The 16489-nt window shown below is 43.9% G+C and overlaps 1 protein-coding gene across 4 annotated transcripts in view; it reads left to right on the top strand.

Moving 5' to 3' along the window:
- The window catches only part of RBBP5 (RB binding protein 5, histone lysine methyltransferase complex subunit), a 124513-nt gene that overhangs the window by 76577 nt on the left and 31447 nt on the right, over window positions 1–16489 (top strand). For 2 of the 4 annotated variants that reach the window (XM_077295085.1, XM_077295087.1), the window contains exons 3-5: window positions 11237–11262; window positions 12515–12687; window positions 13380–13520. In XM_077295085.1, coding sequence (XP_077151200.1) covers window positions 11237–11262; window positions 12515–12687; window positions 13380–13520 — 340 coding nt within the window. Of the gene's footprint in view, window positions 1–71; window positions 369–11236; window positions 11263–12514; window positions 12688–13379; window positions 13521–16489 lie in introns of those variants that run through there. The other 2 variants (XM_077295086.1, XM_077295088.1) reach the window with 2 other exon arrangements.

Genomic DNA, 16489 nt, shown 5'->3' with positions numbered 1-16489 from the left:
CCAGCTATTGGTTACAGTGTTTGTGGCTCGGCGCCTTCATGTTATTTTGCAGGGCTTTGGTAGGAACGTGCACTCGCATGGAACCTTTTAGCCGTTGCCAGTTTAGTGATCGGGACAACAATCTGTGCTGTACAGACTGGGAAGCCCCGGGCTGGCTTCCGTAGTTGCCTGTTTTCAGACCTTATAGCTGCCCTGCATTTGCCTGATTGAGCTCTTATGTTACTGTTCGGAGGCGGTGTACAGCAGCCCCTTTTGATATATATACATTTCCCCACTGACGTTCGGGAGGCGTCGGCCCCGTTTCCGGGGCGGCGGTGAAGCTTCGGAACTTTAGGTGAAAACCGGAGCCATGAATTTAGAGTTACTGGGTAAGTGCAACAATGGGAGAGCAAAGGAGCGGGATGTATGAAAGATGACCGGGACGTGGGCGGCCGGCAGCTGACTGCCCGCGGTGTGATCATTCAGCCGCTGGGCAGTGCCGGGTAATGTCAGGTTGTCGCACAGTTCATTATTGGTCTCTGACATGGAGAGTAATGTCCGCAGTGATGGAGGCTTATAGACAGCAGGTCGGTAATGACGGCACTAGCAGTCACGTTACACTGTCCCATCACTCCATGGTCGGTGCGGACTTACGGGCTGGAGCCGTGTGCTGAGCGCTCCAGATTCACTGTATCATAGGTGTGATGCTACATATATCACTTATTGCTAATCTTGGGTATAAGAAGCGCTACATATAGATGTTCCTTCACATGGGTCTCTGGGAATAGCAGAAGAAAGTCATTATCAGTAAATTCCTGGATACTTTTAGCAAGTCCTACCCTTCTTATTACACTGACAGAAATCTGTCTTAATATGTTAGTCGTGCAGTTGCCTGTGAGCATGTGCCGGAAGCTGTCTACTTGTGGAGGAACACGCAGAACCTCCCTACTGTTCTGGATCCTGTGAGACAGTCTGGAGTTTGTGGCACTATCCCGGAAGGCCAGGGAACGTCCTGACTTAACTGTGTCTGGGTGGGTGGGTAGCATCATGCTGTGGGGGCATCGTGCTGTGTAAAAGGTGGCTTGTGGGGGCATCGTGCTGTGTAAAGGGTGGCTTGTGGGAGTATTATCTGTAGGGGGGCATCATTCTCTCTAGGGGCACCTTGGGAGCATCATACTGTGTGTGGGGGAATATCCTGTGGAGCTGAGGTCACAATAACACTTGTGCACGTTCTCTAGATAACAGGCCTTTAACCCCTTTACCCCCAAGGGTGGTTTGCACATTAATGACCGGGCCAATTTTTACAATTCTGACCGCTGTCCCTTTATGAGGTTATAACTCTGGAACGCTTCAACAGATCCTGATGATTCGGACAGTTTTCTCGTGGCATATTGTACTTCATGATAGTGGTAAAAATTCTTTGATATTACCTGCGTTTATTTGTGAAAAAAAAATGGAAATTTGGCAAAAATTTTGAAAACTTCGCAATTTTCCAACTTTGAATTTTTATGCCCTTAAATCACAGAATTATGTCACACAAAAAAGTTAATAAGTAACATTTCCCACGTATCTACTTTACATCAGCACAATTCTGGAACCAGAATTTTTTTTTTGTTAGGGAGTTATAAGGGTTAAAAGTTAACCAGTGATTTCTCATTTTTCCAACAAAATTTACAAAACCATTTTTTTTTAGGGACCACCTCACATTTGAAGTCACTTTGAGGGGGTCTATATGGTAGAAAAAAAACCAAAGTGACACCATTCTAAAAACTGCACCCCTGAAGGTACTCTAAACCACATTCAAGAAATGTATTAACCCTTCAGGTGTTTCACAGGAGCAGAAGCACCGTGGAAGGAAAAAATGAACATTTTACTTTTTAGTCACAAAAATGATATTTCAGCAACAATTTTTTTATTTTCCCAAAGGTAAAACGAGAAAATGGACCTCCAAAAGTTGTTTTCCAATTTGTCCTGAGTCCACTGATACCCTGAATGTGGGGGGGAACCACTATTTGGGCGCTCGGAAGGGAAGGAGCGCCGTTTGACTTTTTCAAGCTAAATTTGTCTGGAATTGAGATCGGACGCCATGTCGCATTTGGTGAGCCCCTGATGTGCCTAAACAGTGGTAACCCCCACAAGTGACCCCATTTTGGAAACTAGACCCTCTAAGGAACCTTGAACCCCCCCAAGTGCTTCAGAGAATTTTTTAACGCCGGGCGTGAAAATAAAAAAAAAATCCTATTTTTTCCACAAACATGATTGTTTAGTCCTCAATTTTTTATTTTCCCAAGGGTAACTGGAGAAATTGGACCCCAAAAGTTGTTGTCCAATTTGTCCTGAGTATGCTGATACCCCATATGTGGGGGGAACTACTGTTTGGGCGCACGGCAGGGCTCAGAAGGAAAGGAGCGCCATTTGACTTTTTCAAGCTAAATTTGGCTGGAATTGAGATAGGACGCCATGTCGCGTTTGCAGAGCCCCTGATGTTCCTAAACAGTGGAAACCCCCCACATGTGACCCCATTTTGGAAACTTGACCCCCTAAGGAACTTATCTAGGTGTGTGGTGAGAATTTTGAACCCCCACGTGCTTCACTAAAGTTTATAATGCCCAGGCGTGAAAATAACAAATCCTATTTTTTCCCACAAAAATTATCTTTTAGTCCCCAATTTTTAATTTTCCCAAGGGTATCAGGAGAAATTGGACCCCAAAAGCTGTTGCCAGTTTGTCCTGAGTATGCTGGTACCCCACATATGGAAGAAAACTAATGTTTGGGCATACGTTGGGGCTCGAAAGGGAAGTGGTGACGTTTTGGAATGCAGACTTTGAATGTTCTGTAGGCATCATGTTCTGTTTGCAGAGCCCTTGATGTGCCTAAACAGTAGAAACCCCCCCCCCACATGTGACCCCATTTTGGAAACTTGACCCCCTAAGGAACTTATCTAGGTGTGTGGTGAGAATTTTGAACCCCCACGTGCTTCACTAAAGTTTATAATGCCCAGGCATGAAAATAAAAAATCTTATTTTTTTTTTCTTTACCAGAAAAATGATCTTAGTCCCCTGTTTTTAATTTCCCCAAGGGTAACAGGAGAAATTGGACATCAAAAATTGTTGTCCAAATTGTCCTGATTATGCTGGTACCCCATATGTGGGAAAAAAACTGTTTAGGCACACGTTGGGGCTCGAAAGGGAAGTAGTGGCGTTTTGGAATGCAGACTTTGATGAAATGGTCTGCGGTCGTCATGTTCCGTTTGCAGACCCCCTGATGTGGGTTTTTGGTTTTTTTTCTTACTGTTTAGGCACAAGTGACATCATTTTGGAACCTAGACCCCCAAGGAACTTATCTAGATGTGCCCCCTTTTTGGAACTAATGTACTGTTTTCTGTAAAGTAAATTAGTAGTGCATGGAGGTGTGGTACAATTTGAAGCAATCCTTCATACACAGGCCAGGTTTGTCGGGGCAGGTGTCGCATTGATAAATGGTGTCCTTGCGTATTCCCCTTTTGTAACACACTCGGCACCTTTTTTGCGGCTTACCTTTTCTTCCAGTTGGCGGGACCACCCCCGGAAAATGCTGGCCTGGTACGATACGAGCACCTTCTGTTCTGGAAGTACTGGGGCCCGCTCCTTCCGGAGTGCCAAATATCAGGGCCTTAACCACTACCTCCTGGAACTGATGGTATGACGTATCGGCGTGGCGTGCACATCGTGACAGCAGGAAAGCGTTCAGCATTGCCATTTGTACAATGTGCACGGCCAGCTTTTTGTTCCACACCTTGACCTTTCTCAAAGCACTGTACGGTTGGAGGAGTTGATCAGAGAGATCAACGCCCCCCCATGCTTTTGTTGTACCCCAGTACACAGTCCGGTTTGCTGACCTGTGTAGAGGTACCCCGTACAGTGCTGAGGGCGCTGCCATGACAGTGTATGGTGGTCAAGAGAAGGACATCCCTTTTGTCCTTGTACTTTACCACCAGCAGGTGGTTGCTACATTGGGCTCTGCTCTCACCTTTTCTGAGCATCTGCCCAAGTTGCGTCTTCTGGAGGCCTCTCTGATTTTTGCGGACAGTACCGCAGGCTGCGGTATCTCACGCAGAGAGGGATTTGTAGAGAGGGACGCTGGTATAGAGGTGATAACCTTTATCCAGCAGTGGGTGCACCAAATCCCACACAATCTACACTCCCAGGACAGGAGGGCACTCGGGGTTCAATCCTGGTGTCCTTCCCTTCGTACACTCTAAACCTGTGGACGTACCCTAAGGTACTCTCACACAGCTTGTAGAGTTTGATTCCGTACCTGGCCCTCTTGCTGGGCAGGTACTGGTGGAATCCGAGCCGCCCCTTAAAATGGACCAAGGACTCATCCACGCAGATGTCCCTTTTGGGCACGTACACTTCAGAAAACTTTCTGTTGAAGTGTTCGATGACCGGCCGAACTTTGAACAGACGGTCAAAGTTGGTGTCATCTTGGAATAATGCAGGAACTTTTGGATGGCCTCAAAACGCTTCCGAACCATGACCATTCGGAACACTGGAGTGTTATATAAAACTAGATGGTGGCCCGATTCTAACGCATCGGGTATTCTAGAATATGTATGTATGTATGTATGTATGTATATAGCAGCCACATAGTATATAGCACAGGCCACGTAGTATATATGAGCCATGTAGTATATAGCAGACAAATACTACGTGGCCTGTGCTATATACTATGTGGCTGCTATATACATACATACACACATACAGTAGAATACCCGATGAGTTAATACAGGCCACGCAGTATATAGCAGCCAAGCAGTATGTAACACAGGCGACGTAGTATATAGCACAGGCCACGCAGTATATAACACTGCCCATGTAGTATATAGCAGCCACGCAGTATGTAACACAGCCCACATAGTATTTAGCAGTGTGGGCACCATATCCCTGTTAAAAAAAAATAAATAAAAAATAATAATTAAAATAAAAAATAGTTATATACTCACCCGCCGGGATCCTGCGAAGCTCTGGCGATGCGTGCGCAGCTGCCGCCATCTTCCGTTCCCAGGATGCATTGCGAAATTACCCAGATGACTTAGCAGTCTCGCCAGACCGCTAAGTCTTCTGGGTAATTTCGCAATGCATCTCTGGGAACGGAAGATGGCGGCAGGCGCGAGCGCATCGTCAAATGACTGAAGGTGAGAATAGCAGGTTTTTTGTTTTTTTTATTATTTTTAACATTACATCTTTTTTACTATTGATGCTGCATAGACAACATCAATAGTAAAAAGTTGGGGACACACAGGGTTAATAGCAGCGGTAAAGGAGTGCGTTACCCGCGGCATAACGCGGTCTGTTACCACTGGCATTAACCCTGTGTGAGCGGTGACCGGAGAGGAGTATGGAGCGGGCGCCGGGCACTGACTGCAGGGGAGTAGGAAGGGACTAATCGGACTGTGCCCGTCGCTGATTGGTCGCGGCAGCCATGGCGAGACCAATCAGCGACGCTGGATTTCCGTGACGGAAGTTGCCGACAGAAAGCCGGAAGTACCCTTTAGGCAATCATAGATAGATAGATATCTACACTCCAATATTGCCGAATTTCTGGCTTCTTCACGATCCCCATGTGGAGGACCAGGCCCCAAAACTGCATAATTTCAACTGCGTCTACAGGAGACCAGTTGGAAAATGATGAACCGGGGTTTTGCTCCGAAAATTGACGAGCATACAAATTAGTTTGCTCCACCATGAGGTTAATTAAATCCTCAGAGAAAAAGACTTTGAAAAAGTCTGCGTCACCAATTAACGCTCGGCGGCTACTAAATGTGCGCACGGAGGCGGCGCAAATGGGGGTGGAGGGGGGTAAAAAGAGGGGGAAGGGGGGGGATTGGGCAGGGATAAAACTTATGTTTAGTTGTCTTCTTTCTTTAGCAGGGATTGTGGTGCTACAGGCTGCACAAGATCCAGCAGGGAGATCCAGCAGTATGACCGCTCTGTAGGAATCCTGAGCTAGAGTGAGGACCCCTGCAGAGCAGTCATACACCGGTCAGGCAGGTGAAAGGCTGGAGTCACACTTGCTGTATGAAAAATCGGTCCGAGTCTCCCTGCCGAGAGTCGCACAAATGTTCTATGTATGGTCATCCATGTGTAATCCGATTGCTATGCGATGATGCAATTTCCTCACACCTATGTATCCGTATGGCTTTACATTTCTCACTGCTTTTCACCATTGAATTTAATGGCTCAATGGGCTGAAATGAGGAAAATGTGTGCGTGTTTCTCGTAAGTCACACTGATGGTCTGTGTGGTGTCTGACTTTTTTTTTTTTTTTTTTTTTTCTTGCACCCATAGACTTGCATTGGCGAGTCTTGGCCGATATACTGTGCAAATCACAGCGATTTCACTCGCATGTATAATACGACCAAGTGCTATGCGTCTTCTTTTTTTTTGTTTGTTTCCTCGCATACCACTCGTCCGTATTCCTCTCTACACTGTGTTCCAAATTATTATGCAAATTGGATTAAAGTGTCATAAAGATTTAATGGTTTTGTTTTTCAAATAAACTCGTGGATGGTATTGTGTCTCAGGGCTCAATGGATCACTGAAATCAATAAACACATGATAATTGGTTTTCCAGGTGATTCTAATTAAAGGAAAACTACTTAAAAATGATGTTCCACATTATTAAGCAGGTCACAGTTTTCAAGTAACATGGGAAAGAAAAAGGATCTCTCTGCTGCTGAAAAGCATCAAATAGTGCAATGCCTTGGTCAAGGGATGAAAACATTACATATTTCCCGAAAACTTAAGCGTGATCATCGTACTGTTAAGAGATTTGTGGCTGTATCTGAGCACATATGTTTGTGCTGATAAAGGCATAATGAGGAAGATTTCTGCCAGGCAAGTTCATCAAATTAAGAGAGCAGCTGCTAAAAAGCCACTACAAAGCAGCAAACATATATTTGACGCTGCTGGTGCCTCTGGAGTCCCTTGAACCTCAAGGTGTGCTCCTTCAAAGGCTTGCTGTGGTGCATAAACCTACTATTTGGCCACCCTTAACCCCTTACTGACATCGGACGGTATAGTACGTCCGATGTCAGCTCCCCTGCTTTGATCCAGGGCTCCGCGGAGAGCCCGCATCAAAGCCGGGACATGTCAGCTGTTTTGAACAGCTGACATGTGCCCGCAATAGCGGCGGGTGAAATCGCGATTCACCCGCCGCTATTAACTAGTTAAATGCCGCTGTCAAACGCAGACAGCGGCATTTAACTACCGCATCCGGCTGGAAATGACGTCATCGTCGACCCCGGTCACATGATCGGGGGTCGGCGATGTGTCAGGACAGTAACCATAGAGGTCCTTGAGACCTCTATGGTTACTGATCGCCGGTAGCTTTGAGCACCACCCTGTGGTCGGCGCTCACAGCACACCTGCAATTCTACATAGCAGCGAACAGCAGATCGCTGCTATGTAGCAGAGGCGATCGTGCTGTGCCTGCTTCTAGCCTCCCATGGAGGCTATTGAAGCATGGCAAAAGTTAAAAAAAAAAAAAAAAAAAAAGTTAAAAAAATGTGAAAAAAATAAAAAAAATATAAAAGTTTAATTCACCCCCCTTTCGCCCCAATCAAAATAAATCAATAAAAAAAAAATCAAATCTACACATATTTGGTATCGCTGCGTTCAGAATCGCCCGATCTATCAATAAAAAAAAAAAGCATTAACCTGATCGCTAAACGGCATAACGAGAGAAAAAAATCGAAACGCCAGAATTACGGTTTTTTTGGTCGCTGCGACATTACATTAAAATGCAATAACGGGCGATCAAAAGAACGTATCTGCACCGAATGGGAATCATTAAAAACGCCAGCTAGGCACGCAAAAAATAAGCCCTCAACCGACCCCAGATCATGAAAAATGGAGACGCTACGAGTATCGGAAAATGGCGCAATTTTTTTTTTTTTTTTTTTTTTTAGCAAAGTTTGGAATTTATTTTCACCACTTAGGTAAAAAATAACCTAGTCATGTTAGGTGTCTATGAACTCGTAATGACCTGGAGAATCATAATATGTGGTCAGTTTTAGCATTTAGTGAACCTAGCAAAAAAGCCAAGCAAAAAACAAGTGTGGGATTGCACTTTTTTTGCAATTTCACCGCACTTGGAATTTTTTTCCCGTTTTCTAGTACACGACATGGTAAAACCAATGATGTCGTTCAAAAGTACAACTTGTCCCACAAAAAATAAGCCCTCACATGGCCAAATTGACAGAAAAATAAAAAAGTTATGGCTCTGGGAAGGAGGGGAGTGAAAAACAAACACGGAAAAATGAAAAATCCCACGGTCATGAAGGGGTTAAACAGTGTTCACAAGCAGAAATGGTTGCATTGGGCCCACACATACATGAAGACTAATTTCCAAACAGTCTTATTTACTGATAAGTGTTGAGCAACCCTGGATGGTCCAGATGGATGGAGTAGTGGATGGTTGGTGGCTGTCCACCATGTCCCGACAAGGCTGCGACATCAGCAAGGAGGTGGAAGAGTCATGTTTTGGGCTGGAATTATGGAGAAACAGCTGGTAGGACCCTTTAAGGTTCCTGAAGGTGTGAAAATGACCTCTGCAAAGTATATAGAGTTTCTGACTGACAACTTTCTTCCATGGTATAAAAAGCAGAAACATGCCTTCAGGAGCAAAATCATCTTCATGCATGACAATGCACCATCTCATGCTGCAAAGAATACCTCTGAGTCATTGGCTGCTATGGGCATCAAAGGAGAAACTCATGGTGTGGCCACCATCTTCCCCTGACCTCAACCCTATAGAGAACCTTTGGAGTATCATCATGAGAAGGTCTATGAGGGTGGGAGGCAGTTCACATCAAAACAGCAGCTCTGGGAGGCTATTCTGACTTCATGCAAAGAAATAGAAGCAGAAACTCTCCAAAAACTCACAAGTTCAATGGATGCAAGAATTGTGAAGGTGACATCAAAGAAGGGGTCCTATGTTAACATGTAACTTGGCCTGTTAGGATGTTTTGGAGTTAAATAGCTTTTTTGTTCAGTGAATGTGACCTCCTAATGCTGCAAATTCCACAAATGAGCATTTTCAGTTCTTTAAAACATATCAAATGTTTAGAAATTGTACTGTGCCTAATAATTTGGAACAGTGCATTTTGAGTTTTTATTCATTTTGGAGATTATACTGTTATCATTGGGAGGTTTCTTCAATAAAATTCGATGTATAATCTAACGGGTGATGACTTTTATTAGACTGACTGTCATTTGCACCGACCATTTAGGAAAATCTGAGAAAAATATCATTTGCATAATAATTTGTAACAGTGTAGTGTGACTCCGGCCTAACACTGGAGACATCAGGGTTGCAGAGGTAAGAAGCTGCTCACACTGCTGTCCTCATGATCTTTCTGAATGCTGGGTGGCTGCTGTGACCTGGAGATAAGCATTCTCCCAGTTATACCAGTGGAGCTGCCTACTGCACATACTCGCAGCATCTGACCTGTTAACATTCTGGTTTCTATCTGTGTAACAAGACCGCAGCTGTTTTAGTGCTATACTGATTACCTCCATGGGCAAAATGATTTGCTTATTAAAGGTTCTTAGGAATTTAGTTATGACCTTATCATTCTTTCTTTTTGTATTCCTAGAGATTCACCTCTCGTGTCTCCCCTTTTCCTCATAGTTTGTAAGCTTGCGAGCAGGGCCCTCATTCCTCCTGGTATCTGTTTTGAACTGTGATTTCTGTTATGCTGTAATGTCTATTGTTTGTACAAGTCCCCTCTATAAGTTGTAAAGCGCCGCGGAATATGTTGGCGCTATATAAATAAAATTATTATTATTATTCCTTTTAAAATTTACCATGAATTTCTGTTTACTACATATCCAGCTATACTTGCCCATGGCACTTCGCTGCCTCTCTGCCGCTGCCCCTTCCAGTCTTTGTGGACAAGCTGCAAGGTTGATGCTACGACTACAGAGCGTGACCACTGAAGCCAATGACAGTGATTGTCTGTAGCGGTGATATATTGTCCTTGTATTGTCACCGCTGAAGCTTGTCATCAAAGACTGGAGGCAGTAGTGAGTGACTAAAGCTCATTTCTATTCTTGGCAAGTTTGTGCATAGCAAAAGGAATGCTTGAAAAACTTGTGAAAGTTTCCTATTGTCACCTTTTCCCCCAGACTTCAGTACAAACATGTGGATTCCTGAAACTAATATATTTTATCAGAATTATCATCTTTCTTACCTTTCATCAGCCCATAATCACTGTTCCCTCAAGGTTCTAGTTCTGTCTCCACTTACTCTCTAAATGTTTAGCAACTTTTTCAGCTACAGAAACCCCCGTACTGTAACGCAGTAAATAGTGGGAGGTGGATGAGGCTGCAGATTATTTCTGTGTGAGACTGCATGCTGCTAGAAGAGAGGGCAAGCCTAAGGGTACTGTCTCACAGTGGCACTTTTGTCGCTACGACGGTACGATCCGTAATGTTCCAGCGATATCCATACGATATCGCTGTGTCTGACACGCAGCAGCGATCAGGGACCCTGCTGAGAATCGTACGTCGTAGCAGATCGTTTGGAACTTTCTTTCGTCGCTGGATCTCCCGCTGTCATCGTTGGATCGGTGTGTGTGACACCGATCCAACGATGCGTTCGCTTGCAACCAGGGTAAACATCGGGTTACTAAGCGCAGGGCCGCGCTTAGTAACCCGATGTTTACCCTGGTTACCATCGTAAAAGTAAAAAAAAAAAAAAAAAAACGGTACATACTCACATTCCGGTGTCCTTCAGGTCCCTCGCAGTCTGCTTCCCGCACTGACTGACTGCCGGCCGGAAAGTAAGAGCAGAGCACAGCGGTGACGTCACCGCTGTGATCTGCTTTCACTTTACGGCGGCACTCAGTCAGTCAGAGCGGGAAGCAGACTGCAAGGGACCTGACGGACACCGGAATGTGAGTATGTACTGTTTGTTTTTTTTCTTACTTTAACGATGGTAACCAGGGTAAACATCGGGTTACTAAGCGCGGCCCTGCGCTTAGTAACCCGATGTTTACCCTGGTTACCCGGGGCCTTCGGCATCGTTGGTCGCTGGAGAGCCGTCTGTGTGACAGCTCTCCAGCGACCACACAACGACTTTCCAACGATCACGGCCAGGTCGTATCGCTGGTCGTGATCGTTGGAAAGTTGCAGAGTGTGACAGTACCCTTAGGTCATCTTTAAGTCTATGATGATTTTGGAATTTATTTTATTTTTATTTCTCCCTCTAGAATCCTTTGGTCAAAATTACCCAGAGGTAAGTGTGTATTTTGCCATGTGTGCAATTACTATGTGTAATCTACTGTTTGTACAGTTATTTCTATACGGTACAGACCAAAAGTTTGGACACACCTTCTCATTTAATGATTTTTCTGTATTTTCTTGACTATGAAAATTGTACATTCACACTGAAGGCATCAAAACTATGAATTAACATATCAAGAGAATACCAAGAGTGTGCAGAGCAGTCATCAAAGCAAAAGGTGGCTACTTTGAAGAACCTAGAATATAAGACATAATTTCAGTTGTTTCACACTTTTTTGTCAAGTATATAATTCCACATGTGTTAATTCATAGTTTTGATGCCTTCAGTGTGAATGTACAGTTTTCATAGTCATGAAAATACAGAAAAATCTTTAAATGAGAAGGTGTGTCCAAACTTTTGGTCTGTACTGTATGTAACATTGATGACCTATGCTCTGTATAAGTCATCAATATACGATCAGTAGAGGCTTGTTACCAGGCACCACCACCAGTTAGCCGGAGGCAGAACTGCTCCAGCCAATGTGAAGCCTCCATGGCCAAGAACTGCAGCTCAGCTCCCAATTTCTTAAATGGGAGCAGATCTGCAGTACCGGATTGTGGCCACTACACTTTGAGGGGAGCTGTGATTTTTCAGCTGTGTTGAACCCTTACTTCCTTACAGGTGATGATAGATGATTGGGTGTGGGCGGGGGGGGGTAGTGGCTTATGGTGACCCTTACTGATCTGATATTGATCACCTATCCTGAAGACAGTTCAATATTACATGTCCAGACAACCTCTTTGTTTTGTTTGTGTTCTCATAGTATGTTTGCTTTGTGTCAAACTTTACTGTTCTGCTCAATCTTCTAGTCCATGTTCTTAAAGGGGTGTCAATCACTGAGATTCTTTTGCTGAAAGCCTCCCAACATAGTAAAAACTAAAAATGTAAAGTATACTTGCCTTATCATTTCCCTGGCTTACTTTTACCGATGCTGCCTAAGCTCACCACTGGTCTTGCTTGTTCTTCCGGCCTGACTGCTGCGGCCAATCACTGCTGTGATTGGCTACAGTGGTCACATCTGTAATGTTGAAACAGAACTTGTTCCAGCCGTCTGTCCCTGGATGGAAAAAAAAAAAAAGGGGGTAGACAACCCTATCTAAACAAGTTTGGGGGGTTTATGACCAGTGCTTTTGGATATATTCTGTTATTTAGAATGACTTTGCCTTGCGTGTATACATGTAGTGATTGTGCTTTTGTGTTGTAGGAAGCAGATGGCACCTTGGATTGCATCAGTATGGCCCTCACCTGTACGTTTAACAGGTGGGGAACGCTGCTTGCTGTGGGCTGCAACGATGGACGTATTGTCATCTGGGACTTTCTAACAAGGGGCATTGCTAAGATTTTAAGTGCACATATTCATCCAGTGTGCTCTCTTTGGTGAGTGTTTGTTTTTTACAAAAAGGCAGAATATATGATGGTGTAAATCATGGAAAGTCTGTCATGTGATTTTCCTATCTGTACCGACTGGGTGGGCACTTGTGAAGTATTGTCTAGTACTCTAGAAAGAGTCACAGAAACAAGTTGGCTCAGCTACCCTCAGCTGTTTCCGCAGCGCCTCCTCCAGCTATTGGGCTTTGCCCAGGTTTTCCCATCTGTCACAAGCCTGGTATAGGAATAACTCTGAGAATGAAAACCTGTGTGTCCAGTAAATCCTAATGATAGGCCGTCAATAAGAAGTACAAGAAAACCCATTGAAATGATTTTTCATATGCTGCAAGTATAGCTAGCCTTGCACATGAAATGGGGATTTGTCAGAATGTGCAATGATGAATAACTGCCTGTAATATTGCAAGCAGTAAGATTCTTATTTTTAACTTCTTTTTATCTTATTTTTTTTAAACCTAAGCTGAGATTTTATCTAATCCCAGGAAACCTTTTTAAGTATCGGCGATAAAGTTTGTTGTGCAAAATAAACTGAAAATATAGGAGTCCTAGGCGCAGTGCTGGTCAGCTGGGATCATGAACAATCCAATGAATGTTCATAAGGCTTGTGTCCACCATTCTTCTCTATAAAAGAGGGTGGGAGTTTGAGAAACCTATGTAAGCGTCCATGTCTTTCTCCCTTTCAGCTGGAGTAGAGATGGGCATAAGCTTGTGAGTGCTTCGACTGACAACATCGTATCCCTGTGGGACGTCCTCTCTGGAGACTGCGACCAACGGTTTAGATTCCCTTCCCCTATTCTCAAGGTTCAGTTTCACCCGCGGGATCAGTAAGTAATATGCTTTTCTTAAAGGGAATCTATCACCAGGTTTTTGCTATGTGATCTAGGGGCAGAGATGATCATTTCCAGCAATGTCACTTACTCTGCTGCTTGTTGTAATTTCAATAAAAACAACATTTTATCAGTAGGAGACATCACTAGGGGACTAGTTGTCATGTAGTCACCTTGCTCTGGGTAACCCCTTCACCAGCACTGATTAGCAGCTTTTTGTCAATGCACAGTGTAAACAAAAAGTTGCCAATCAGTGGTGTGAGTGGGCAGGATTATACAGAGCTCAGCATTTGAGCACTGCTATATCTGCAGCAATTATTTTATCAAAATGACAGCATATAGATAAGTGATACACTGCTGGAATCAGTCTCAGCCCCTACATCATGCTAATCTTAGAGAGATGTCTGTCCAGCCTCTGTTTGAAGACTTCCATAGATGGAGAACTCACCATCTCTCATGGCACCCTGTTCCACTCATTGATCACCATCACTGTCAAAATGTTTTTTTTTTCTAATAACTAATCTGTATCTTCTCCCTTTTCAGTTTCTTTCCATTGCTTCTCGTGTTTCTATGTGCAAATGAGAATAAGGATGATCCCTCTACAGTGTGACATCCTTTCAGATATTTGTAGACAGCTATTAAGTCTCCTCTTAACCTTCTTTTTTGCAAGCTAAATATTTCCAGAACCTTTTGCCTGTTTCTTGTAGGACATACAATACATATATATCCGATAGTTTTGGGCACAAAATACTAATTCTCCTAAATCAATGATTAAATTATTCTATCAAAAAAGCTTGGAGAACTTCTTAATAAAATCAACAATTCTTTATTAAACACAATAATAAAACACATAGATTGTAAGTAGTACATGATTAGACAATACATGATACCTTCAAGTAAGAAGTGGTACAAATATTAGTTCTTTAAAAATACACGATTATTCTCACAAAAACACCATCCTCATTATATTGGACTGTGGCACTATATTCACCATAACCTTCTCAAGAATTGCAGTCACGAATCTCCAGTTTTATTCATACAAAATCAATACAGAAATGTTATATACACTGCTCAAAAAAATAAAGGGAACACCAAAATCCCACATCCTAGATATCACTGAATGAAATATTCCAGTTGCAAATCTTTATTCATTACATAGTGGAATGTGTTGAGAACAGTAAAACCTAAAAATGATCAACGTAAATTACAACTAATATCCCATGGAGGTCTGGAGTTGGAATGATGCTCAAAATCAAAGTGGAAAATGAAGTTACAGGCTGATCCAACTTCAGTGGAAATGTCTCAAGACAAGGAAATGATGCTCAGTAGTGTGTTTGACCTCCCTACAATGCCTGGGCATGCTCCTGATGAGGCGGCGGATGGTCTCCTGAGGGTTCTCCCAGACCTGGACTAAAGCATCCGTCAACTCCTGGACAGTCTGTGGTGCAACGTGACGTTGGTGGATGGTGTGAGACATGATGTCCCAGATGTGTTCAATCGGATTCAGGTCTGGGGAACGGGCGGGCCAGTCCATAGCTTCAATGCCTTCATCTTGCAGGAACTGCTGACACACTCCAGCCACATGAGGTCTGGCATTGTCCTGCATTAGGAGGAACCCAGGGCCAACCGCACCAGCATATGGTCTCACAAGGGGTCTGAGGATCTCATCTAGGTACCTAATGGCAGTCAGGCTACCTCTGGCAATCACATGGAGGCCTGTGCGGCCCTCCAAAGAAATGCCACCCCACACTATTACTGACCCACTGCCAAACCGGTCATGCTGAAGGATGTTGCAGGCAGCAGATCGCTCTCCACGGCGTCTCCAGACTCTGTCACGTCTGTCACATGTGCTGAGTGTGAACCTGCTTTCATCTGTGAAGAGCACAGGGTGCCAGTGGTGAATTTGCCAGTACTGATGTTCTGTGGCAAATGGCAAGCGTCCTGCACGGTGTTGGGCTGTGAGCACAACCCCCATCTGTGGACGTCGGGCACTCAGACCATCCTTATGGAGTCGGTTTCTAAACATTTGTGCAGACACATGCACATTTGTGGCCTGCTGGAGGTCATTTTGCAGGGTTCTCGCAGTGCTCCTGTTCCTCCTTGCACAAAGGCTGAGGTAGCTGTCCTGCTGTTGGGTTGTTGCCCTCCTACGGCCCCCTCCACGTCTCCTGGTGTACTGGCCTGTCTCCTGGTAGCGCCTTCAGCCTCTGGACACTACACTGACAGACACAGCAAACCTTGCCACAGCTCGCATTGATGTGCCATCCTGGATGAGCTGCACTACCTGAGCCACTTGTGTGGGTTGTAGAATCCGTCTCATGCTACCACGAGTATGAAAGCACAACCAACATTCAAGTGACCAAAACATCAGCCAGAAAGCATTGGTACTGAGATGTGGTCTGTGGTCCCCACCTGCTGAACCACTCCTTTGAGTGTGTCTTGATAATTGCCAATAATTTCCATCTGCTGTCTATTCCATTTGCACAACAGCATGTGAAATTGATTGTCAAACAGTGTTGCTTCCTAAATGGACAGTTTGATTTCACAGAAGTTTCATTTACTAGGAGTTATATTCTGTTGTTTAAGTGTTCCTTTTATTTTTTTGAGCAGTGTGTATATAGGATGATTTTTCATATTCTTTTATTATTACACTGCCCTCTAGTGGGATAGAAAGAATTACATCCTATTGGTGATTTAAACCAAATATCCTGCTGCAATCATTTCTATAGTTCCTTACTTGCCTTTTTGCAAATTATGCCAAGCATCTTCCAATACCCAAATATATCTCCTTTAAATCTATATCATAATCACTGCGAAAGTGCATAAACAAAGAGGAAAGTTATTTAAAGTGCAATATAGTAGCATTATATTGGTGCAATCCACATAGCAAAAAGATGCATATAACCCTTAGGGTGACATACCACTGAAGGACCACGTGTGCGAACCCCCTAACGCACGTTTTGCAT

This window comes from Ranitomeya variabilis, chromosome 3, assembly GCF_051348905.1.
Source record: "Ranitomeya variabilis isolate aRanVar5 chromosome 3, aRanVar5.hap1, whole genome shotgun sequence".
Taxonomy (NCBI): Eukaryota; Metazoa; Chordata; class Amphibia; order Anura; family Dendrobatidae; genus Ranitomeya; species Ranitomeya variabilis.
This window is presented reverse-complemented; position numbering and strand designations above follow the sequence as displayed.